Source organism: Chelonia mydas, chromosome 16, assembly GCF_015237465.2.
Source record: "Chelonia mydas isolate rCheMyd1 chromosome 16, rCheMyd1.pri.v2, whole genome shotgun sequence".
Classification (NCBI taxonomy): domain Eukaryota; kingdom Metazoa; phylum Chordata; order Testudines; family Cheloniidae; genus Chelonia; species Chelonia mydas.
In genome coordinates this window covers 763856-789387 of record NC_057857.1, presented here as the reverse complement: position 1 = coordinate 789387, position 25532 = coordinate 763856, and the positions used below count along the sequence as shown (strand labels likewise).

The 25532-nt window shown below is 46.0% G+C and overlaps 1 protein-coding gene across 7 annotated transcripts in view; it reads right to left on the bottom strand.

Annotated features, from left to right (window-relative positions):
* Positions 1–25532, bottom strand: part of PNPLA7 (patatin like phospholipase domain containing 7) — a 398841-nt gene that overhangs the window by 297459 nt on the left and 75850 nt on the right. For all 7 annotated transcript variants that reach the window (XM_043530657.1, XM_043530661.1, XM_043530656.1 and 4 more), the window contains 2 exons: positions 15725–15853; positions 13146–13226 (listed from right to left, as the gene is read on the bottom strand). In XM_043530657.1, coding sequence (XP_043386592.1) covers positions 13146–13226; positions 15725–15853 — 210 coding nt within the window. The remainder of the gene's footprint in view (positions 1–13145; positions 13227–15724; positions 15854–25532) is intronic.

Below are 25532 nucleotides of genomic sequence, written 5' to 3'. Positions count from 1 at the left end.
TGATTTTACAGAGGTGCTTCTTTTACTTTTTTTCTTTATAATAAAGTTCTTTTAAGAATCTGATTGGTTTTTAGTGTCCTAAAAACCAAAGGGTCTGGTCTGTGCTCACCTTGTTAACCTATTTGGTTGGTATATTATTTTCAAGCCTCGCCAAGAAAGGGAGTGAAGGAGCTTGGGGGGATAGGGCTCCAAGTGGCCCCTCCCTGGATGTTTGTTTAAATCACTTGTGGTGATAGCAATACCATCCAAGGACAGGGAAAGGAATTTGTGCCTTGGGGAAGTTTTTAACGTAAGTTGGTGGAATATAAGATTAGGGGGTCTTTCATGTGGGTCCCCACATCTGTACCCCAGAGTTCAGAGTGGGGAGGGGACCCTGACATGGTGGTAGAGGTGGGATCATTTTGAACCAGAAGCACAGACCTCAGGATTTTAAAAACATTTTTTCTTTTGGCTGATTGAAAACCAGGGAAATTTTTTTTTTTTTTTTTTAAAAGGACACTTTTTATTTTTTTATTTTTTTTTAGTTGAGAGCAGCTGGAGGGTTGTTGTTTTTTTTCCCCTGCCTGAGGGCAGAGTAGTTAAGTTCCTGCAAGGGAATTCACAAGCTGTTTGTTTTTTTGTTTTTTTTTTCTTTCTAGCTCTCCGGTTAGGCTAGGCTAAGCACAGGAAGGCTAGGATGATGGAAAGTGAGGTCCAAAAGAAACTAGAATTAGCCAGATTAGAAGCTGAAGAGAGACAAAAAGAACATGAAAGACAAATGGCCTTAAAGCACTTGGAGTTGGAGGCAGAGACAGCCAGAGATGAGGCTGCCCATAAAAGAGCCCTGGAGTTAAAAGACAAAGAAATACAGGCCCAGATTTCGGCCTAGAAGCATGAACTGGCTGTTATGGAGTTGAAAAGACAGAACCCGTCAGCAGCTGGCTCCACTTCCCCAAAAATCCACAAATAGATGCGACTATGTCCACAGTATTAATGAATCCAGTGATATTGCTGAATATTTCATCACCTTTGAGAGACTGTGCACCTTCCATTCAATTCCTGAAGATCACAAGATGACCACACTGGTAGCAAAATTGACTGGAAGAGCTCTGGATATATTCAATAAGGTGCCTATTGATGAATCTTCAAACTATGGTACATTTAAGGAACTGGTTTGGAAACAGTTTCAGGTTACACCTGAAACCTACAGGGTTAAATTCAGGAGTCTTAAGAGGGGAGCTAGACTAAGTAAAGTGGCTTATGTAAACCAGATGAAGGATCTGTTAGATAAATGGGTCAAAGGAAGGGGTGTAACTAGCTTTGAAGGAATGTGTGATTTGGTTGTACAGGAGCAGTTCCTGACTATGACCAATGATGAAGTAAAACAGTGCTTATAGGATAAGAAAATGGACACAGCAGAAAGTCTTGCTTCTTATGCTGATCAATACGAGCAGTCCCAGACTGCCAGAGAGGCGGGGCAAATCGGAACAAAACGGGTGGAGGTAGCAAAGAGAAACCACCCTGGTCGCAGTTGGGACGGATACCAGAAGGGACACCCCAAGACCACACCCTACCACCGGGGGCAGCTCAAGGCCCCACCTACACCCCAAGGAAAACCCCAGATACCTTATCATCCCACCACACCATTCTCCAGCAACCCACCTAGCCCCACTGACCAGTCAGGCTGGGCGATGTTTTAAATGTAACGAGCTGGGGCATGTAAAGGCCAACTGCCGCAAGAACCCCAACAGATTACAGTTCATTGCACTGGGGTCACACCAAAGGTCCTCAGGCCCAGATGCCTCCCAGATACCCTCAGAGCAAAGGGAAACTGTGAGTGTGAGCGGAAAGAAGGTTATCGCGTGGAGGGACACTGGAGCACAGGTGTCATAGAATCATAGAATATCAGGGTTGGAAGGGACCTCAGGAGGTCATCTAGTCCAACCCCTGTGTCAGCTATCCACCAATCCTTAGTGGACCCCAAATTCATCAACCCAGAGGCCCAAGTGATGATTCAACCCTTCAAGTCAAACTCTTTTGACTTGCCTACAGCCAGGTTGCCTGTCCAGTACAAGAGCTGGTCAGGAACATGGACTTTTGCAGTCTATGATAATTATCCCATTCCCATGCTGCTGGGGGAAAATTGGCCCACCATGTGAAGCTAGCAAAGAGGGTGGGAATGGTCACCCGCAACCAGGCTAAGCGAGCCTTCCCACCTAGCTCTGTTCCTGAGCCTTCTACCAGGGCCCCGTCTGTGTTACCAGAGACCCAGACTGAGGTGATGGAACCGGACCCCAGGCCAACATCTGCGACAGCAGTAGTGGATTCAGTCGCAGAGACCCAGCCAGAGCCAGGCCCAGAACTGGAACTGGAGGAGCAACCAGCACCAGAACCACTGCCAGCCCCGAGTTCAGCACTTGCAACCCCAACACCAGAGGGCCCCACCAAGCCCGCCCTGGCAGCAGCAGATAAACCTGCACAAGAGGCTCAGCCAGAGCCTGAACCCCAACCTAGCACACCCGTGGAGAGCGGGTCACCGTCCCTGGAACCAGCCCCGTCCCCCACATCACTTCCCGAGGGACCAAGCCCAGGTCCACCATCCAGTGAGGAACTGAGGTCTCCAGCATCAAGGGAACAGTTTCAGGCTGAGCAGGAAGCAAATGAAAACCTCCAGGGAGCTTGAACGGCGACATGGAGCAACCCACCACCTCTCAGCTCTTCTAATCAATCCCAGTTTGTGGTAGAACGAGGACTTTTATCCACGGAAACACTTTCTGGGGGGCACCGGGAGGACTGGCATCTGCAGAGACAGTTGGTAGTTCCAACTAAGTACCGGGTAAAGCTCTTGAGCTTAGCCCACGATCGTCCTAGTGGCCATGCTGGGGTGAACAGGACCAAAGACCGTTTGGGGAAGCCCTTCCACTGGGAGGGAATAGGCAAGGATGTTTCTACTTATGTCCGGTCTTGTGAGGTGTGCCAAAGAGGGGCACACCTCACAAGAGGGGGGAGGGATAGCTCAGTGGTTTGAGCATTGGCCTGCTAAACCCAGGGTTGTGAGTTCAATCCTTGAGGGGGCCATTTAGGGATCTGGGGCAAAACTTGGGGATTGGTCCTGCTTTGAGCAGGGGGCTGGACTAGATGACCTCCTGAGGTCCCTTCCAACCCTGATATTCTATGATTCTATGAAAGAGTGGGAAAACCCCAAGAACAGGTCAAAACCCCTCTCCAGCCACTCCCCATCATTGAGGTTCCATTTCAGCGAGTAGCTGTGGATATTCGGGGTCCTTTCCCAAAAAAGACACCCAGAGGAAAGCAGGACATACTGACCTTCATAGATTTTGCCACCCAATGGCCGGAAGCAGTAGCTCTCAGCAACACCAGGGCTAAAAGTGTGTGCCAGGCATTAACAGACATTTTTGCCAGGGTAGGTTGGCCCTCCCACATCCTTACAGATTCGGGAACTAATATCCTGGCAGGGACCATAAAAAGCCTTTGGGAAGCTCATGGGGTGAACCACTTAGTTGCCACCCCTTACCACCATCAAACAAATGGCCTGGTGGAGAAGTTTAATGGAACTTTGCGGGCCATGATATGTAAATTCGTAAATGTGCACTCCAATGATTAGGACCTAGTGTTGCAGCAGTTGCTCTTTGCCTACAGGGCTGTACCACATCCCAGTTTAGGGTTTTCCCCATTTAAACTTGTGTATGGCCGTGAGGTTAAGGGGCCATTACAGTTGGTGAAGCAGCAATGGGAGGGGTTTACACATTCTGGACTTTGTAGACAACCTACAAAACACCCTCCGAAACTCTTTAGCCCTTGCTAGAGAAAACCTAAAAGATGCTCAGGAAGAGCAAAAGGTCTGGTATGATAAACATGCCAGAGAGCGTTCCTTCAAAGTAGGGGACCAGGTCATGGTCTTCAAGGCGCTCCAGGCCCATAAGATGCAAGTGTCGTGGGAAGGGCCATTCACGGTCCAAGAGTGCCTGGGAGCTGTTAACTATCTCATAGCATTCCCCACCTCCAACTGAAAGCCTAAGGTGTACCATGTTAATTCTCTAAAGCCCTTTTATTCCAGAGAATTAGAGGTTTGTCAGTTTACAGCCCAGGGAGAAGATGACACTGAGTGGCCTGAAGGTGTCTACTATGAAGGAAAAAGTGACAGTGGCATGGAAGAGGTGAACCTCTCAATGACCCTTGGACGTATGCAGCACCAGCAGATCAAGGAGATGTGCACTAGCTTCGTGCCGATGTTCTCAGCCACCCCAGGACGGACCGAACAGGCATACCACTCCATTGACACAGGGTAATGCTCGCCCAATTAGAGCCCAATCTTACCGGGTGGCTCCTCAAGCCAAAACTGCTATCGAACAGGAGATCCGGGACATGCTACAGATGGGGGTAATCCGCCCCTCTGGCAGTGCATGGGCATCTCCAGTGTTCTAATTCCCAGACCAGATGGGGAAATACACTTTTGCGTGGACTGTAAGCTAAATGCTGTGACTTGCCCCGACAACTATCCAATGCCATGCACAGATGAGCTATTGGAGAAACTGGGACGTGCCCAGTTCATCTCTACCTTAGACTTAACCAAGGGGTACTGGCAGGTACTGCTAGATGAATCCGCCAAGGAAGGGTCAGCCTTCATCACCCATGTAGGGCTGTATGAATTTAATGTGCTCCCTTTCGGGCTGCAAAATGCACCCGCCACCTTCCAGAAACTTGTAGATAGTCTCCTAGCGGGATTGGGAGAATCTGCAGTCGCCTACCTTGACGATGTGGCCATATTTTCTGATTCATGGGAAGAACACCTGGAGCATCTGTAAAAAGTCTTCAAGCGCATAAGGGAGGCAGGGCTAACTGTTAAGGCTAAAAAGTGTCGAACAGGCATAAACAGAGTGAGTTACCTTGGACACCAGGTGGGTCAAGGAACTACCAACCCCCTACAGGCCAAAGTGGATGCTATCAAAAAAAGGCCTGTCCCAAAGTCAAAGAAACAGGTCCAATCCTTCTTAGGCTAGGCCAGATATTACAGGATTTATACCGCGCTACAGCCAAATCACTGCCCCACTGACAGACCTGACCAAAAAGAAACAGCCAAATGCCATTCAGTGGACCGAAGAGTGTCAGAAGGCCTTTAACCAGCTTAAAGTGACACTCATGTCTGACCCTGTGCTAAGGGCCCCAGACTTTGAGAAATCATTCCTAGTAACCACAGATGCATCCGAGCATGGTGTGGGAGCAGTTTTAATGCAGGAAGGACCGGATCAAGAACTCCATCCTCTCATGTTTCTCAGCAAAAAAATGTCTGAAAGGGAAAGCCACTGGTCAATCACCGAAAAGAGGAGGTTACTCACCCTGTGCAGTAACTGACATTCTTCGAGATGAGTGTCCCTGTGGGTGCTCCACTTCAGGTCAAGGTGTGTCCCAGCGTCTTCGATCAGAGATTTCTACAGCAGTATCCCTACAGGCTCTGCATGCACTGTGCCTGCCTCTCGAGCCGTCAGTGTTCTAATAACACGTGCGTGGCCTAGTCTCCTCAGTTCCTTCTCTACAACGGAGTGTGTTACAAATTCCCAAGTAGAGGGGAGGAGGGCGGATAGTGGAGTACCCACAGGGACACTCATCTCGAAGAACGTCAGTTACTGCACAGGGGTGAGTAACCTCCTCTTCTTCTTCGAAAGATGTCCCTGTGGGTGCTGCACTTCAGGTGACTGAAAAGCAGTATCCCTTAGGATGGTTGGGACTTCGTATGAGACAAGAAGGCTGTTGACAAGACAGCTCTACCCAATCTGGTGTCGGACGCTGCAGTGCGAATGAGAGCATAGTGATTAGCGAAGGTAAGGTTCGATGGCCAGGTAGCTGCCTTGCATATGTCAGACAGTGGGACATTACGGAGCAAGGCCATGGAGGTGGAGACAGCTCTGGTAGAGTGTGATCTAATTGACGTAGGAGGTTGTATTTGCCTGAGTTGGTAACAAAGGCGTACGCAGTCAGCAATCCATTTGGGAAGTCTCTGTGTAGAGATAGCATTTCCTTGTGAGCGCTGAGTAGTAGAGACAAAAAGTCTGGGGGTTTTCCTAAACGGTTTTGTTCTATCCAGGTAAAAGGATAATGCTCTGCGAACATCAAGAGTGTGTATTGTTGTTTCAAACACATTAGCGTGACGTTTTGGGAAAAATGTTGGAAGGTGTATAGGTTCATTGAGGTGAAAGGAAGAGAGTACCTTAGGTAAGAACCTTGGATGCGTGCAGACTGTGTGACCTTATCGCAGAAGAACGTGGTATACGGCGGGTCCACCATAAGCGCCCCCATTTCTCCTACTTGTCTGGCAGACATGATTGCTATGAGGAAGGCGGTCTTCATGGATAGGTGGAGAAGGGAGCAGGTAGCCATCGGTTCAAACGGTGTATCCATCAGGGCTTTGAGGACTAGGTGTAAATCCCAAGGTTCAGCAGGTGGTTTCACATCTGGGTATAACATCTGGATGCCCTTCAGGAACCTTTTGGTGATTGGATGGGCAAAGACTGTTACGTTGTCAACCTTACGGTGGAAGGCGGTGATTGCCGCGAGATGAATCTTGAGTGAACTCGTAGAAAGGCCAGATGTTTTAAGGTGTAACAGGTAATCCAATATCAGTGGGCGTGAAGCAGAAACTGGAGAGGTTGGTTTGCCAGCACACCAAGATGTGAACTGTTGCCATTTATGCAGGTAGGTAGTGCGCGTGTTGTGTGTTCTCCTGTGTAGCAAGACAGTGCTTACTTGGTCCGAACATGTTAACTCCACATTAGAGAACCATTGATCAGCCAGGCCCTCAGATGGAGACGTTGTACGTTGGGGTGAAATAGTTGTCCTCTGCGTTGTGATAGGAGGTTGCTGAGTGGTGGAAGGGGAATGGGTGGCTTGACTGACATGCGCAGGAGAAAGGGGTACCACGGTTGTCTGGGCCACACTGGGGCTATGAGAATGATGTTGGCTCTGTCTGTTCATATCTTCTGAATTACTCTGTGCAATAGAGGCATTGGTGGGAATGCGTACATGAGAGTCTCGGTCCAAGGGAGCATAAAGGCGTCCTCCCAAGAGTGTTCCCCCAGGTCTGCTCTGGAGCAGAATGTCGGGCATTTTTTGTTTGTTGCTATGGTGAATAGATCCAGTTGGTGATAACCCCAGATCTGGAAAATGTTGGAACGAATGGTGTAGTTGAGTTCCCACTCGTGCTGTAAGGGGAACGATCGGCTGAGCTCATCTGTGGCAGTATCCTGAGAACCTGGCAGGTATGAGGCAGAGATAGGGATGTTGTGTTGAAGGCACCAGTTCCAAAGTTTTACCGCCCCTCTGAGCAAAGGGAGTGTGATCGGGCTCCCCCGTGTCTGTTGACATGCACATGCACGTGATGTTGTCGGTCATGATTCAAATTTGGCGGTTTTGGGTGATGGGAAGGAAATGGAGGCAGGCATTGCGTACAGCCCGGAGCTCTAGCAAATTATATGAAGCCTGGTTTCTGAAGTGGCCCAGAGACCCTGAGTGGTGAGGTGGCCGATGTGTGCTCCCCATCCCGTGAGGGATGCATCTGTGGTGATGGTAATCGAAGTGGGATCTTGTTGGAAGGGAATCCCAGTGCAGAGGTTGATGAGAGAGGTCCACCAGAGGAGTGAGTCCTTGACTTTCTGGGGCATAGTTAGGCCCCTGTTTACCTGTGCTTGTTTGGTTTGTATATCATGGCTAGCCAACCCTGAAGGCATCGCATGTACAGGCGAGCATTTGTGATGACAAATGTGCAAGTGGCCATATGTCCTAAGAGCTGTAGGGAGTCTCAGACTGTAGTCTGTGGGCTGGCACGTATCTGGGTAATAAAGATACCCATTGTGTGGAATCTGTCCTGGGGGAGAGATGCAAGACCAGTGGTGGAATCGAGGTGGGCGCCAATGAAGTCAATTTGTTGGGTAGGTTGTAAGGTAGATTTGCTTTTGTTTATTTGCAGGCCCAAGGTGCGGAAGCAGTGAAGGGTTGCAAGACTTGCATGGTTCGCTTCTAACTGAGTGGGAGACTTGAGGAGACAATCATCCAGGTAAGGAAATATGAGGATTCCTTTTTTCCTGAGATGGGCTATTACAACTGCTAGCACCTTGCAGAAGACACATGGTATGGATGAAAGGCCAAAAGGGAGGACCCTGTACTGGTAGTGTTGCGCTCCCACAGCAAACCTGAGGAAACATCAAGGGGCAAGGTGGACAGAGACATGGAAATATGCGTCTTGGAGGTCGAGGGTTGAAAACCAATCTCCTTGCTCCAGCGTCGGAATTATCATTGGGAGAGTAACCATCCGGAATCTCTGTTTCTTGACAAACTTGTTCAAACGTAGAAGATCAAGGATAGGGCGCCAACTGCCGCTTTTCTTTTCCATCAAGAAGCAGTGGGAGTAAAACCCTTTCCCTCTGTGTTGAGGGTGTACCTCCTCTATTGCTCCGAGATGTATGAGATGTTGTACCTCCTGACAGAGCAATTGTTCGTGAGAGGGGTCCCTGAAGAGGGGTGGGTAGGAGGTAAGGAGAGGAAAGGGATGGCATAACTCAATCTGATCATTTCCAGGACCCATCTGTCTGTAGTGATGGTTTGCCAGTTGGCCAGGAATGGACGCAAATGGTGTCCAAAAAAATGGTTGGTTGGAGTTGGCGCTGGAGAGGGTGCAAGGTTTTCTATACCCTCGACCAAGACTTCAAATTTGTTTATTTGGGTTAGGAGGGTAGGTCGCTGTTGTTTGCGGAGGGCGACGTCATTGGTTCCTGGGCCTATGTCGTTGTTGTTGTTGCGTATCATATTGTCTGAAAGGTGGATGTTGCACAAAGGTATGGTAACACAGTCGTTGGTATGGCTGATATCGATAGTGTCTCTTCTTTGAAGCAGATGTTTGGATGCTTAAGGATTGGAGAGTGGCACGGGAATCCTTCATGGAGTGAAAGACCTCATTGGTTGTAGCGGCAAAGAGCTTCTCTCCATCGAAAGGCAGCTCTTAGACCATATTCTGTATCTCCTTCAGAAAGGAGGAAGAAGCAAGCCATGAGGACCGCCGCATGATGACAGCTGTGGATCTGGCCACTGCATCCGCAGTGTGAAGGGCAGCTTGAAGAGCTGTGTAGGAGATCAGTTGGCCCTCGGACACCATTGCTTTATATTGTTGTCATTTATCCTCCGACACATCATCAATAAATTGCATTACCTTAGCATAATTTTTGTGGTCATATTTTGCTAAGAGCGCTGCGTAGTTCGCTACTCTAAATTGCAAAGTGGAAGAATACACTTTGCAGCCGAAGGAGTCCAGTCTCTTGTTATCTTTGTCTGTGGAGCAGTGGAATGGAGCGGAAGTGTTGGTATTTGTTTTTCTGATTGGCCGCATCGACCACTAGTGAATTAGGTGAGGGGTGCATAAATAGAAACTCAGAACCCTTAGATGGAACAAAATATTTTCGGTCCAATCTCTTGTTAGTGGGTGTTATTGTATCTGGGGTCTGCCAAATAGTTTTAGCAGGTTCCATAATGGACCCATTAATTGGTAGGGCTATTTTGGAGGTGGTCATAGCTTGCAGGATGTCGGTAAGCTCGTGGTGTATTTCAGGTACCTCCTCCAGGGTAATCTTGAGCTCTTCTGCTACTCTGTGAAACAACTCTTAAAGTGAGCGAGTTCATCAGTAGCGGGAGGTGGTGGGGGTACCATGGCATCTTGTGGTGTTATTGCTATATTGATATATATATATATATCCCTACATTTCCAACTGCCAACATTTCCTCCCACTGCTCGAACATCGCACCATTAGAGTCATGACGGATAATCCATAAACCTGGAAATCCTGGGCGCCCCATCATCTCAGGCATTGGCACCGTGACAGCAGGATTGTCTGGCTATGTAGACTCCCTCCTCAGGCCCTAAGCTACCAGCACTCCCAACTACCTTCAAGATACCACTGACTTCCTGAGGAAACTACAATCCATCGGTCATCTTCCTGATAACACCATCCTGGCCACTATGGATGTAGAAGCCTTCTACACCAACATTCCACACAAAGATGGACTACAAGCCGTCAAGAACACTATCCCCGATAATGTCACGGCTAACGTGGTGGCTGAACTTTGTGACTTTGTACTTACCCATAACTATTTTACATTTGGGGACAATGTATACCTTCAAATCAGCGGCACTGCTATGGGTACCCGCATCGCCCCACAGTATGCCAACATTTTTATGGCTGACTTAGAACAACGCTTCCTCAGCTCTCGTCCCCTAACGCCCCTACTCTACTTGCGCTATATTGATGACATCTTCATCATCTGGACCCATGAAAAAGAAGCCCTTGAGGAATTCCACCATGATTTCAACAATTTCCATCCCACCATCAACCTCAGCCTGGTCCAGTTCACACAAGAGATCCACTTCCTGGACACTACAGTGCTAATAAACGATGGTCACATAAACACCACCCTATACCGGAAACCTACTGACCGCTATTCCTACTTACATGCCTCCAGCTTTCACCCTGACCACACCACACGATCCATTGTCTACAGCCAAGCTCTGCGATACAACCGCATTTGCTCCAACGCCTCAGACAGAGACAAACACCTACAAGATCTCTATCAAGCATTCTTACAACTACAATACCCACCTGCGGAAGTGAAGAAACAGATTGATAGAGCCAGAAGAGTTCCCAGAAGTCACCTACTACAGGACAGGCCTAACAAAGAAAATAACAGAACGCCACTAGCCGTCACCTTCAGCCCCCAACTAAAACCCCTCCAACGCATTATTAAGGATCTACAACCTATCCTGAAGGATGACCCAACACTCTCACAAATCTTGGGAGACAGGCCAGTCCTTGCCTACAGACAGCCCCCCAACCTGAAGCAAATACTCACCAACAACCACATACCACACAACAGAACCACTAACCCAGGAACCTATCCTTGCAACAAAGCCCCTTGCCAACTGTGCCCACATATCTATTCGGGGACACCATCACAGGGCCTAATAACATCAGCCACACTATCAGAGGCTCGTTCACCTGCACATCCACCAATGTGATATATGCCATCATGTGCCAGCAATGTCCCTCTGCCATGTACATTGGTCAAATTGGACAGTCTCTACGTAAAAGAATAAATGGACACAAATCAGATGTCAAGAATTATAACATTCATAAACCAGTCGGAGAACACTTCAATCTCTCTGGTCACGCGATTACAGACATGAAAGTTGCAATTCTTCAACAAAAAAACTTCAAATCCAGACTCCAGCGAGAAACTGTTGAATTGGAATTCATTTGCAAATTGGATACAATTAACTAAGGCTTGAATAGAGACTGGGAGTGGCTAAGTCATTATGCAAGGTAACCTATTTCCCCTTGTTTTTTCCTACCCCTCCCCCGCCCCCCCAACGTTCTTGTAAAACCCTGGATTTGTCCTGGAAATGGCCCACCTTGATTATCCTACACATTGTAAGGAGAGTGGTCACTTTAGATAAGCTATTACCAGCAGGAGAGTGGGTTTGTGGGGGGGGGTGGGGAGAGAAAACCTGGATTTGTGCTGGAAATGGCCCACCTTGATTATCATACACATTGTAAGGAGAGTGATCACTTTAGATAAGCTATTACCAGCAGGAGAGTGGGGTGGGGGGAGGTATTTTTTCATGCTTTGTGTGTATAAAAAGATCTTCTACACTTTCCACAGTATGCATCCGATGAAGTGAGCTGTAGCTCACGAAAGCTTATGCTCAAATAAATTGGTTAGTCTCTAAGGTGCCACAAGTACTTCTTTTCTTTTTATTAATAAACGTATGCTTAGTTTTACTATAAATGACCTCAGTGCTGTGTATTAAGTTAGAGTGTGCCCACAGTGAGTCAACAAGCTGGTGTGTGCGTGTGCACTGTTACTTTGGAGACAGCAGACTTCATAATTCCTGCGAGTGTCCAGTGAGAGGGACTGGACACTGCAGAGAGGCATGTCTGGGGAACTGGGTCTCGCTGAATGTTACCTGCAAGACCAGGTTAAGACAGACAGAGTCTTGAGGAATTTGCTGGGGAGGCAGACAGTGGTGCAGCAGGGAGCTGACACTCAGCTGAAGGTCCAGCAAAGCTCTTTCTTCCTGAGGCAGGGGGGTAACACATTGGTAGGGCCCTATCAAATTCACAGCCATGAAAAACCCATCACGGATGATGAAATCTGGTCTTCCCTGTGAAATCTGGTATACTTTTTCCCTGTACTACACAGTTTTCTCAGGGGAGACCACTGTTTCTCAAGCTGGGAGTCACGAACCAAAACAAGGCTGTGGAGGAGGAATGTTGCAAGGTTATTGTAGGGGGATCGCCATTTTGCCACCCTTATTTCCGTGCTGCTTTCAGAACAGAAAGTTGGCCAGAGAGTGGCGGCTGCTGGCCAGGCGCCCAGCTCTGAAGGCAGTGCAGAAGTAAGGGAGGCAATACCACAACCCCCTACAATAACCTTGTGACCCCCCACAATCCCCCTTTGGTTCAGGATCCCAACAGTTACAACACTGTGAAATTTCAGATTGAAATATCTGAAATCATGAAATTTATTATTTTTAAAATCCTATGACCGTGAAATTGACCAAAATGGACCGTTAATTTGTTAGGGCCCTGCACATTGGCTTACGGTTTTGGGAGCAGTGGAGAAGAGCATGACAACAGGTAAAAGCACAAGACCCTACACCTGAGGGGGTGCACTCAGAGGGACCAGAAAGGGGACAGAGGTGCAGCTAGCCTGGCAGCCATGACAGCCTCCATAATAAAAATGCCCAAATGAAATGTTATTCAGGAGGTTTCAGCACTGAGCAGATTTTATATCTTGAGAGCTTCACTCTCAAGCACGATAGTATTAATATTCTTGCAAACAATAAATTTATGTTAGTATTATATGGAGATTATGCTTGCGAGCTACTGGAGTAGAAGACACACTCCAACAGCCAGGGTCAGAATCAGATACATATAGTGTGACGAGCCAAATACATACAGTGTGATAAGAGTTGTGGGTTTTTTACCCATGAAAGCTTATGCCCAAATACTCTTTAAGGTGCCACCGGACTCCTTGTTGTTTTTGTGGATACAGACTAACATGGCTACCCCCGATACAAGAGTATATTGCTTTCATTCTACACTTACGGAATTGAAGAGCTCGGTGGTCAGGCCAAGATAGTTGTGCAAAGCCAAGAATGTCACTCTCTGGAGCCTCACCATGATGATCTAGGAGCAGGAGATCAAACACAGGGAGCAGGTGAATACCAAATACACCAACACCCACTAACCCACTCTTTTTGTCCTATGACTGCAGAAGTGTTAACAGGCCACTCTACCTTGAATAGTCCCTTACAATTTGTGCTAACTACTTATGCTAAACATTCTGTTCCACTTTGCATTTTGCTGTGATGCTGAGAATATCTTTCCCCACAGCTGAAGAAGAGCACTGTGTGGCTCAAAAGCTTGGGTCTCTCACCAAGAAACACAATAGGTGGCTGAGCCAGAGACACCACCCAAAAGACTACTGACACCCAAACTTCAGCTCCACGCACAAGACACCAGCCTCGCTGCTAAGGTTACTGAAATCATTGAGAACATTTAATAATTGAAATAAATGCATTTATTTCAGTTTTCCCTGCTTGGCTTCCCCGAGCTCTAGGTGCAACACCCAAGACAGACACTAAAAAACAAACCTCCCCAACAAAAATATGCACCTGAAACCACAAACACCGCGTGGGGGTCACTATACACAGAGGATAACAATAAACACCAAATGGCTCAAAAAGAAGAGAGAGGGCTGGTGCCTGAAGTCTGCTTTTCCTTGTTATGAGGAAGTGGGCATTTTTCCTCCAACAGTAAAGGAGGAGAGTATTTCCATGAAAGACAACTTTCCCAAGATCCTGGAAAGATTGGAACTCAACATCCTAATTTAAGAAAACAGTGCTCTAATCCCTGGGCCACAGAGCCTTGGGTTGGTTTTGGGGGGAGGGGGTGTTTTTGTTTTGTTTTAATAAAATTACAATCTCAAGGGACAAGTTGGGTCTGGAGTCCCAATTTTGGAGGCTCTTGCAAGAACTATAAAGGGCCTATACACTGCTGACAATCAACAAGTAATGATGATATTTATAATATTGATCATGACATCTTGATGTCACAAACACCCTTCATAAGAGCATATGATCCAAAATCTACACGCAACCAGTTCTCATTTGGCATCTTCCCTTTGTCACTCTCCTCTTTAACTAGACTCCTCTTTCCTTCCCCACCTCTCCCTATCTCCCAACATCTTGTCTGGCATATGGATAAGGTTGCTTATTACACCAAGAGGCTGATCTATGTCTATACCAATGAAAAGAGCAAACTGATTTTCAGAAGTGCTGAGCACCCAGATGCTCAGATTCTAAGCCCCCATTTTTTAAAAAGGTCAGAGTATTGGGGGTTGGCGAGGGAATGACTTATGACCAGTCCCAAGGAAAGAGACTATGTCTTGAACTAGAGACACTGGAAACTTACAGAGGGGCACCAATAAGCTGTCTTCATAGAATATCAGGGTTGGAAGGGACCTCAGGAGGTCATCTAGTCCAACCCCCTGCTCAAAGCACGACCAATCCCCAACTAAATCATCCCAGCCAGGGCTTTGTCAAACCTGACCTTAAAAATATCTAAGGAAGGAGATTCCACCACCTCCCAGGGTAACGTATTCCAGCGTTTCACCATCCTCTTAGTGAAAAAGTTTTTCCTAATATCCCACCTAAACCTCCCTCACTGCAACTTGAGACCATTACTCCTCGTTCTGTCATCTGCTACCACTGAGAACAATCTAGATCCATCCTCTTTGGAACCCCCTTTCAGGTTGTTGAAAGCAGCTATCAAATCCCCCCTCATTCTTCTCTTCCGCAGACTAAACAATCCCAGTTCCCTCAGCCTCTCCTCAGAAGTCATGTGTTCCAGTCCCCTAATCATTTTTGTTGCCCTCCGCTGGACGCTTTCCAATTTTTCCACATTCTTCTTGTAGTGTGGGGCCCAAAACTGGACACAGCAGTCCAGATGAGGCCTCACCAATGTCGAATTGCCATTAGATTTGCCTCTGCCGTTCTTTGCCCAGCACATATTTCAAGGCATTCTTTCCAGGGGAAAGTTACTCATATCATTCTTAAGAATCCAATAAAGGTGTCACAATAACACAGATTAGCTAAGTGGTAGCATTATTCGAGGTTATTCAAGGTTAGCATTATTCAAGAGCGAAGATTAGAACTTATTTCAAGTACCCACTGCTACAGCAGTTCAGAGTTTGCAGATGTCTGATCAGTAAATATCTAGGGCCAAATTCTGCTCTTTGATGGGCAGAGGCAGCCCCCACGGACAGTAACAGGAGCTCCATATTTCTGAAGCCAGAATCTGGTCTCAAGGGGAAAGGAAACTTCGGTACGTTGGTCCAAGGGAGGGTATAATGTGATTAAATTAAGCCGAGACACATTTAGGAAATATTTCCCTCATCTCCGCCTAATGTAAAGATCAATCAGACGGTGCGATAATCTCCTTAGATATGTGGTGGCAGCCCCCTCACTTGGGACACTTAAATATTGGACAAAACCCTGAGAATATGCTAGGGAGAACAATTCTGCACCAGCAGAAGGATGGACTAGCTGGCCAGATAGGGAAAACCCTTTTAAAGAAAAGATGGATACTACATTTAATAAAAACAAACTACATATCAGTCTTACCTGTACCACTCTGACAAGAGTTTCAGGGTACTTCTGGAAAACATCCTGAAAAACGCTGGCTGGAAGTCGCAATATAGTGGATGGTGTTCCTGCTCGGGCTGAAACTGTTTTATATGGAGCAGGGTGACCCTATTAAAAAAGCATTAGACAAATGAGTATACTATTTGCTCCCTCTTGTACCACTGTCCACCTGCTTCAATTCTTCCTAATGACATTACACCACTTTTTCCTTTGACACACACCATCCTAATTCTCTGGCCACAAGAGAAAGATGTGCTCCTATACTCCATGGATTGGCCAGTCAGGGATGTAAGAGGTCAGCATGGTCAACAGCATTCACAGGGTCAACTTCATTTGCCTAGGAAGGGGGTAGGAGAAATGAGAAATCCCCACAGTGTAGTTCACCATCAAGTAGATGAATCTGCTGGTTTACTGATTCTGTAATGCTACGGAGAAAGCCAGGTTTCAGAATTAAGGTCAAATTGATACTCCAGCTCTCCAAAGAGGTTGAGAAAAGGCCTTGTGGCAGGTCTATTAATCTATGCTGCCCTCTGTAACATTCTGGGGTACATTCCTGATCAGTGAGAGATTGTGTCACCACCTGCACTGCAAACCTGCGTGCCGCACAATGCTTTGCTATTGTAGCTCCCAACTTGGGCCACTCACAAACAGCCTGCCAGAACGCAGGTCACTCCGAGTGTCTGTATGTAGCTGCAGCCCTGGTCCAACAACTCTGACCCCAGCAGCCTGTCAGCAACACTCCAGCCCCACTCTGGCTTCCACCAGTCTTAGTTACAGGGTGACACCCTGCAGGGTGACACCAACCAATACACTCCAAGTCCTCAGTTTTCCCAAAAAGTGTGTGTTCTGCACCATCCAGCTCTCTCCTGGGAAGTTTAGATATTAAAGGTCTGTAAAGGGTCAATGTTCAAAGGTTTGGTAACTCCAGTTAAAGTAGCAAACAGTTTGGTTTAAACAACACTGAATTTGTTTAGATTAAAAATAAAACAAGTTTCTTTAACTACAAAGAAATAGGTTTCAAGTGAGTACAGGTATAAGGCATTAAAGTCAGAAATGGTTGCAAGAAAAATAAAGATAAAACGTTTCCTAGTAGCTAAAACTTAACAAGCTAGACTTGGTTCAAGGTAAAACCTTACCACACATTCCAATATAGCTAACTAAATTCCCAGATTAGAATCTCCCCCAAGAATCAAAGGGTTGATTCCTTTTCTTAGGAGAAAGAGAGAGATGAAATGTATTTTCCTGAGGGTTACCCTGGGATAAAGTTCATTCCAGCTGTGAGAAAGGAGCCTTGGAGTCTTGGGTGAGAGGTTCCATGTTGTTGTTTGCTAAAATGCAAATCAATCTCTTCCTGCCCCCTTCTTTGCAAAAGAATGGCCACTTAACAGGTGATGGCCAATCAACTTTGAAGACACCTGGCTAGAGGCATCTGCTTGTCCTGTGTCTTTGAAAAACAGGTTTACCCCTCCTCAGACTTGTCTTGCAAATACATTTTAGTCATAATTTCAGCTTGTGTTCATAACTCAATACACTATTCATACATACATTACACAAGAATTTTAACAAACAGTGTGTTGTTAGTTTTTAAATGATACCTCACAAGACATATTTTGCGCAAATATTACTACAATAAAGTCTAGGGTGTGAATTCAGGGAGCTTAAGGTCACAACCTCCACTTAGCATATTTGCTGCCATGGCAATCTATGGATTCGCACAGTCTGCAGAAACAGACTAATCTGCTACTTCCACTATTCCAGATGTGGCTAGATCCTAAGAGCTACAGGGGCAGTGGATGGGAAAGCAATAGTGACCAAAAGACCTTCAAGATGTGTGGAGAACTTTTACCCTTCTGGAACCAAGGTGTAATAGATAGGGAAGATAGAGACCTGCCTGCATATCTTAAAGGAGGGGAGAAATTCTGAAGCTAGGCTTATATTTTTAATTGTAGGATTGTTCCCTTTTACACTTTTTATCTTCAATAAAAGGAAGGTGTGAAACATTCTTTTTAAAAATCCCAGTTTTTCACATGAGAAACATCAGGTCTAGACCTCCCTGTTTTTGCTGGAGGACTGGAGAACCAGCAGAATGACATCACAAGACAGGAAATGCGGCTACAGATTTTTAGGTTGTTTTTTGTTTGGGTTTTTTCTTCTTAATGTCTGTTTAACACAAACTCTTGCTAAACACTTGGGAGAAAAGCTTTCATTGCAAAAGATTCAGTGCCCCTGCTCCCCCACTTCCCTGAGTGCTGAGAAAGCGCATGTCAGTCCTCTGTAGATTCCTCCTAAAAATCCAGGAAAATGAAGACCTGATTTAGCTATTTCCAAGATTAAAAAAAACTAGCAAAAAAAAAAATGGAGGAATGGGGAGAATCTTTTATGGGATGGAGCCTGAGCAGGAAGCTGATGCAAGAACAAACTGGAATTCTTGCTTACTCAATCATCATAAGGGTTTACATTTTCTTCCATTGTGCAATACAAAGCAACTACATAAAATCCGCAGGATCCTGAATGTGGAGATGCCAACCATGCTCCATACAAGTAATACTGTCAGTGGTAATCAAACCCAGGGCCTCCCACACCACTATGCAGTCAGGTGCACCCACTGACACTGACTCAGAGGAATTTTCTGCCCAAGGAATGATGAATAAACACACTAGACAAGTCACTTTCTGTACTGCTATCACCTCTCTGGAAAAGAAAGTTCTTAGTAAAATCAGTACAGCTGGAAGCCTGGACGAAGAAAAGCACAGGACTTGGACAGCAAGATCAAATGAACTGTATCTCTGGATTATACTGATGTTGTACAGCAGAACCTCAGAGTTACGGACACCTCGGGAATGAACGTTGTTCGCAACTCTGAAATGTTTGTAACTCTGACCAAACTTTAGGGTTGTTCTTTTGTTTTGTTTTAACTCCTCCCACACTTTTTTTTTTCCTGGTAGTTTACGTTTAACACAGTACTGTTCTGTACAGTATTCGCTTTTTGTGTGTGTGTGTGTGTGTGTGTGTGTGTGTGTGTTTCCCCTGCCTGACTGTGTACTTCCGGTTCCAAATGAGGTGTGTGGTTGACCAGTCAGTTCGTACCTCTGGTGTTGTACTGTATGATATTATAAAAAGTAAAAAGGCTATGGACAGTTTTGAGTGCAGTCTGTAATTCTGAATATCTACTCAGTCTGTGCCCTGGAATTGCATGGCTTCTTAAAAAGAATTTCAAGGACACCACACATAGCCTTTCAGGGCTTTTTACATAAATCAAAAAGGGCTCAGTGTTCCTTCCTTTTATACGTCACTTTAAAGCCAGCCTCTAAAAGTCTGCTCCTACCTAACGAGATTATTCTGCTTTTCATCTACTCCCACACAAACTGTTTTAGAAAAAAGTAAAATTACACTCTTTGCTTTTTAAAGATACAGGTCCCTGTATTGTTTACCAACTGTATTTTCCACCAGATCCTAAAGCAAATGGGTGGGAAAATTAGTTGCTGGATAAAAATAATTCTCTTCAATAAAGATTTATAATTAACTTTATAAAACGTTACACAGAAGTAATTCAAAAGACCAAGGATTGGGTTACAGATCGCCTTCAGATGTTCGACTCTGAACTTCAACTGAGCTGGCTGGGCTCACTCTGAAAATGACAGTGTAGACGCTTACGCGTTGCTGGAGCCTGGGCTCTAGGACCCTTCAAGGTGGGAGGGTCTCAGAGCTCAGGCTGCAGCCAAGCCTGAATATCTACTCCGCAATTAAGCAGCCTCTTAGCCCGAGCCCAGTGAGCTGGCATGGTCCAGCCATGGGTGTCTAATTGCAGTGTAGACGTGCCCAGAGACTCTCCCTCCCCACCGGGTTTCAGAGCCCGGTTCCAGCCCAAGCCTGAACATCTATACAGTATTTTTAACCCCACAGTGTCAGGCCTGCAAACCAAAGTCAGTTGACCTTGGCTCCGAGACTCACTAGCATGTGTCTTTTTTTTTTTAAATACTGTGTAGACATGTTCTTTCAGAACAGAGTTTAAGGACCTCTGAGAAAATCATACTCTAAAGATTACAATACAAAAAGGAGCAGAGGACTCTAAATCCAGCAGGGCACTTAAGAGAAGAATAACTGTGACATTTCCAGCCTTCCATTTATCCTGGGTCCAATTTTCCTTTTTAAACACTAATCAGCATGATGAGAGGAGCTTGGTTTTCGAAAACCCCAAAAGCAGGCTGTACTATGTAACTGGCCAGAATGTACTAAAAGCTGCTTCAAAGGAAGAACAGAGGAAAATGTTCTCAGACTTGTCAGTTCTCTCAAGCACATTGTAATGTAATCAACAGCACTGAGAACACTGTTTAAACTGTAACTTCAATCAGTTTATTATAATTACATACAGGGAACTCTTTAGGGACTGCCTTTCAGGACAGATTCAGCAGTGAGCACCTCATTCCCCCCTCCCTTTTTTTTTTTTTTTTTTTTTTAAACAAAAGGGAACTATTTGTTCTAGTTGGGGATAAGAGTTTCTCTCCATATTGTTCTGTCACCTGCAGAGTAATTGCACGTTCCCTGAAGCACTGTTGACGGGAAGTATTTGTTGTAGTTACAAATGTGACAGCAAAACACAAGTAGTTGAGGCCTCCCAAGTGGACCTGGAATGCGATAAAACATTTCTGAAATGGATTTCAACAAACTTTTCATTAAGTGGAGTGGTGGGATTTTTCGTTTCTCCCATTTGGAGTGGTAATGCTCTCTTCCCTTCCATCTTCAAAATCCTGGAGTATCCTTTCTATTCTTTCTGCTGGGATTACCCTCTCCAGTCTGACTTCCACCCTTTCCACCCCACCACAGCCATCCTAATCAAGAGCACAAGGGACGGCCAAGCTAAATCCAAGGGTCACTTCTCTATCCCCTAATCTTTTGATCTGTCTGCTGATCACATTTCTCCTTTTCTGTTCTCTCCTGGTTTCTGGGACTTTGGTTAGTAGGTGAACGGAGAATTGGGAGAGCTCATTCTTTCCACATCATGTTTAATGCTTCACCAAACTCTCTTCTTTCCTTATCTACTGATGTTACTCAGCATTCTGAGACTTCAGCTGCTCCCACTCTTCCAATCGCTACCCTTATATGGAGGATACAAGAACCCTTGTAGCCCCAAACTCTCTCTTTTTGTCCTGTCTTGGATGGCTCTGTGCCATCTCAAACTTAGTCTCTACAAAAACTAACTCCAGGCTTTCCTATATGGCTATTTGGTGCACAGGGTGACTAGCCAACAAAATGGCAGATGAAATTCCATATTGATAAATGCAAAGTAATGCACATTGGAAAACATAATCCCAACTACACATATAAAATGATGAGGTCTAAATTAGCTGTTACCACTCAAGAAAGATCTTGGAGTCATTGTGGATAGTTCTCTGAAAACATCCACTCAATGTGCAGCAGCAGTCAAAAAAGTGAACAGAATGTTGGGAATCATTAAGAAAGGGATAGATAATGAGACAGAAAATATCATACTGCTGCTATATAAATATATGGTATGCCCACATTTTGAATACTGTGTGCAGATGTGGTCGCCCCATCTCAAAAAAGATATATTGGAATTGGAAAAGGTTCAGAAAATGGCAACAAAAATTACTAGGGGTATGGAACAGTTGCCATAAGAGGAGAGATTAATAAGACTCACACTTTTCAGCTTGGAAAAGAGACAACTAAGGGGGGATATGATAGAGGGTTATAAAATCATGACTCGTGTGAAGAAAGTACAAGACAGGAAGCCTCCTGATTCATACTGAGAAAGCAGGGCAATCGGCTAGCTATCTTATGTGCATGTATACGAATGTAAGAAGCCTGGGAAACAAGCAGGAAGAATTGGAAGTCCTGGCACAATCGAGGAACTATGACAAGATTGGAATAACAGAAACTTGGTGGGGCAGTTCACATGACTGGAGCAATGTCATGGATGGGTATAAACTGTTCAGGAGGAAAGGTGGAGGAGTTGCACTGTATGTAACAGCGCGCTATGATTGCTCAGAGCTCCAGTTTGAAACAGGAGAAAAGCCTGTTGAGAGTCTTTGGGTTAAGTTTAGAGGCGAGAGCAACAAGGGTGATGTCATGGTGGGCGTCTGCTATAGACCACCGGATCAGAAGGATGAGGTACACGAGGCTTTCTTCAGACGGCAATGCACAGACAATCCAGGAAGTTTTTGGAGAGCATTGGGAACAACTTTCTGGTACAAGTGCTGGAGCAAGCGACTAGGGGCCGTGCTCCTCTTCACCTGCTGCTTACAAACAGGGAAGAATTGGTAGAGGAAGTACAAGTTGGTGGCAACCTAGACAGCAGTGACCATGAGATGGTTGAGTTCAGGATCCTCACAAAAGGAAGAAAGGAGAGCAGCAAAATACAGACCCTGGACTTCAGAAAAGCAGGCTTTGACTCCCTCAGGGAACTGATGGGCAGGATCCTCTGGGAAGCGAATATGAGGGAGGGATAGCTCGGGGGAGGGATAGCACTGTAGTTTGAGATTGGCCTGCTAAACCCAGGGTTGAGAGTTCAATCCTCGAGGGGGCCATTTAGGGATCAGGGGCAAAACTGAAGATTGGTCCGGCTTTGAGCAGGGGGTTGGATGAGATGACCTTCCAATCCTGAAATTCTATGATGGAGCAAGGAGAGCTGGCTGTATTTTAAAGAACCTTATTGAGGGCGCAGGAACAAACCATTACGAATTGCAGAAAGAATACCAATGGATGAATGGACTATAAGGTGGACAGAAAGCTGGCTAGATCGTTGGGCTCAACGGGTAGTGATCAATGGCTCCATGTCTAGTTGGCAGCCGGTATCTAGCGGAGTGCCCCAAGGGTCGGTCCTAGGGCCAGTTTTGTTCAATATGTTCATTAATGATCTGGAGGATGGTGTGGATTGCACCCTCAGCAAGTTTGCAGATGACACTAAACTGGGAGGAGTGGTAGATACGCTGGAGGGTAGGGATAGGATAAAGAGGGACCTAGACAAATTAGAGGATTGGGCCAAAAGAATCTGATGAGGTTCAACAAGGACAAGTGCAGAGTCCTGCACTTAGGACGGAAGAATCCCATGCACTGCTACAGACTGGGGACCGAATGGCTAGGCAGCAGTTCTACAGAAAAGGACCTAGGGGTTACAGTGGATGAGAAGCTGGATGAGCGTCAACAGTGTGCCCTTGTTGCCAAGAAGGCTAACGGCATTTTGGGATGTATACGTAGGGGCATTGCCAGCAGATCGAGAGACGTGTTCATTCCCCTCTATTCAACATTGGTGAGGCCTCATCTGGAGTACTCTGTCCAGTTTTGGGCCCCACACTACAAGAAGGATGTGGAAAAATTGGAAAGAGTCCAACGGAGGGCAACAAAAATGATTAGGGGGCTGGAGCACATGACTTATGAGGAGAGGCTGAGGGAACTGGGATTGTTTAATCTGCGGAAGAGAAGAATGAGGGGGGATTTGATAGCTGCTTTCAACTACCTGAAAGGGGGTTCCAAAGAAGATGGATCTAGACTGTTCTCAGTGGTAGCAGATGACAGAACGAGGAGTAATAGTCTCAAGTTGCAGTGGGGGAGGTGTAGGTTGGATATTAGGAAACACTATTTCACTAGGAGGGTGGTGAAGCACTGGAATGGGTTACCTAGGGAGGTGGTGGAATCTCCATCTTTAGAGGTTTTTAAGGACCGGCTTGACAGAGCCTTGACTGGGAAGATTTAGTTGGTCTTGGTCCTGCTTTAAGCAGGGGATTCAAACAGATGACCTCCTGAGGTCTCTTCCAACCCTAATATTCTATGATTCTAAAGTAAATAAGGAAGTGTTATTTACCCCTTCTCATAACCCAAGAACTAGGTGTCACCAAATGAAATTAATAGGCAGCAGGTTTAAAAAGAACAAAAGGAAGTATTTTTTCACACAACGCACAGTCAACCTGTGGAACTTATTGCCAGAGGATGCTGTGAAGGCCAAAACTATAAAGTTCATGGAGGATAGGTCCACCAATGGCTATTAACCATGATGGGCAGGGATGGCATCCCTAGCCTCTGTTTGTCAGAAGCTGGGAATGAATGAAAGGGGATGGATCACTTGATGATTAACTGTTCTGTTCATTCCCTCTGGGCCAACTGGCATTGGCCACTGTTGGAAGACAAGATACTGGGCTAGATGGACCTTTGGTCTGACCCACCATGGCCATTCTTATGACAAGCTAGTGCGCTGTAGCTTTACACCCCAGCTTGCCATATAGGGAAGTCATTGCTTATTCCCCTTTTATTTGCCTTATCTCTCTAATATTGCAAATTTTCCAGGGCAGAGAACGTGCGTGTATGTGTTTGTAAAATACTGTGTAAATTTACAAAGCTACATGAAGGAGCTTTTAAGTAAACATTATTATTACAATTATAAAACTACTAGTGGACATAATTTCGAAGGCTGGAAAAGCACCCAAAACATATGGCTGTTCATCCAGGGCTCTGTCATGAGATCTCTGGCACTTCAGACCCCCAGTCAGGACATACGTACCCCCACAATAAGTCTTGCATGATATTTTGGAAGCTCCAGTCCCAGTTGGAGCCCAAAAGAGCTAGAACACAACAGAAAATTAAAACTAATTAACCAAACTTTCAGAATCTTCGTAAGCGTTCAATTGGAGTCTGGAAAAGTGCACCAGTCCCTGTATGTCCCCTCACAGGCTCACCTTTCTCTTCTGGAAAAAGTTCTAGTAGCTTTATATTTAGCTTTATTTTTACTTTTAAAAAAAGCATTAACTCAAAAAACAGACTTTCCGGGTTTGGATGTTGCAATAATCCAAAATGGAGGCACACTTCTGGGAAAGGACTCTCCTCCACCAGAAATGGAAGGGCTGCAAGAGTTATCAGTTATTTTGTCCAATGACTGATGGCAGACAACCATTCACGGACTCCCACACGTCCCTCTGCAAGGCAGGTCAGAATTATACAGTTGAGAAAACAGCAGCACAGAGAGATGAAGTGGCTTGCCCACCCACAGCCACACAGCGAGTCCATGAGAGGCCCAAGGATAGAACAAAACCTCCTGACCCTGTTGCTTCCTTGAGCTCAGGCAGTAAGGCCCTTTTATTTTAGGGTATGTCTACACTACGAAATTAGGTCGATTTTATAGAAATCAATTTTTAGAAATCGATTTTATACAGTCGATTGCGTATGTCCCCACTAAGCGCGTTAAGTCAGCGGAGTGCGTCCTCACTACGGTCACTAGCATCGACTTACAGAGCGGCGCACTGTGGGTAGCTACAGTTCCCGCAGTCTCTGCTGCTCATTGGAATTCTGGGTTAAGCTCCCAATGCCTGGTGGGGCAAAAACATTGTCGCAGATGATTTCGGGTACATGTCATCAGTTGCCCCTCCCCCCTGTGAAAGCAACGGCAGACAATCGTTTTGCGCCTTTTTTCCTGGGTTACCCCATGCAGATGCCATACCATGGCAAGCATGGAGCCCACTCAGCTCACTGTTACCGCTGCTGTTGTGAGCATTGTAAACACCTCACGCATTATTCTGGAGTATATGCAGAACCAGGCTAAGAGACGCCAGCATGAAGACGATTTTGAGGAGGACATGGACACAGATATTCCTGAAAGCATGGGCTGTGGCAATTGAGACATCATGGCGGCAGTGGGGCTGGTTGATCCAGTGGAACGTCAATTCTGGGCCAGGAGAACAAGCACAGGCTGGTGGGACCACATAGTGTTGCGGGTATGGGACGATTCACAGTGGCTGCGAAACTTTTGCATGCATAAGGCCACTTTCCTGGAACTCTGTGA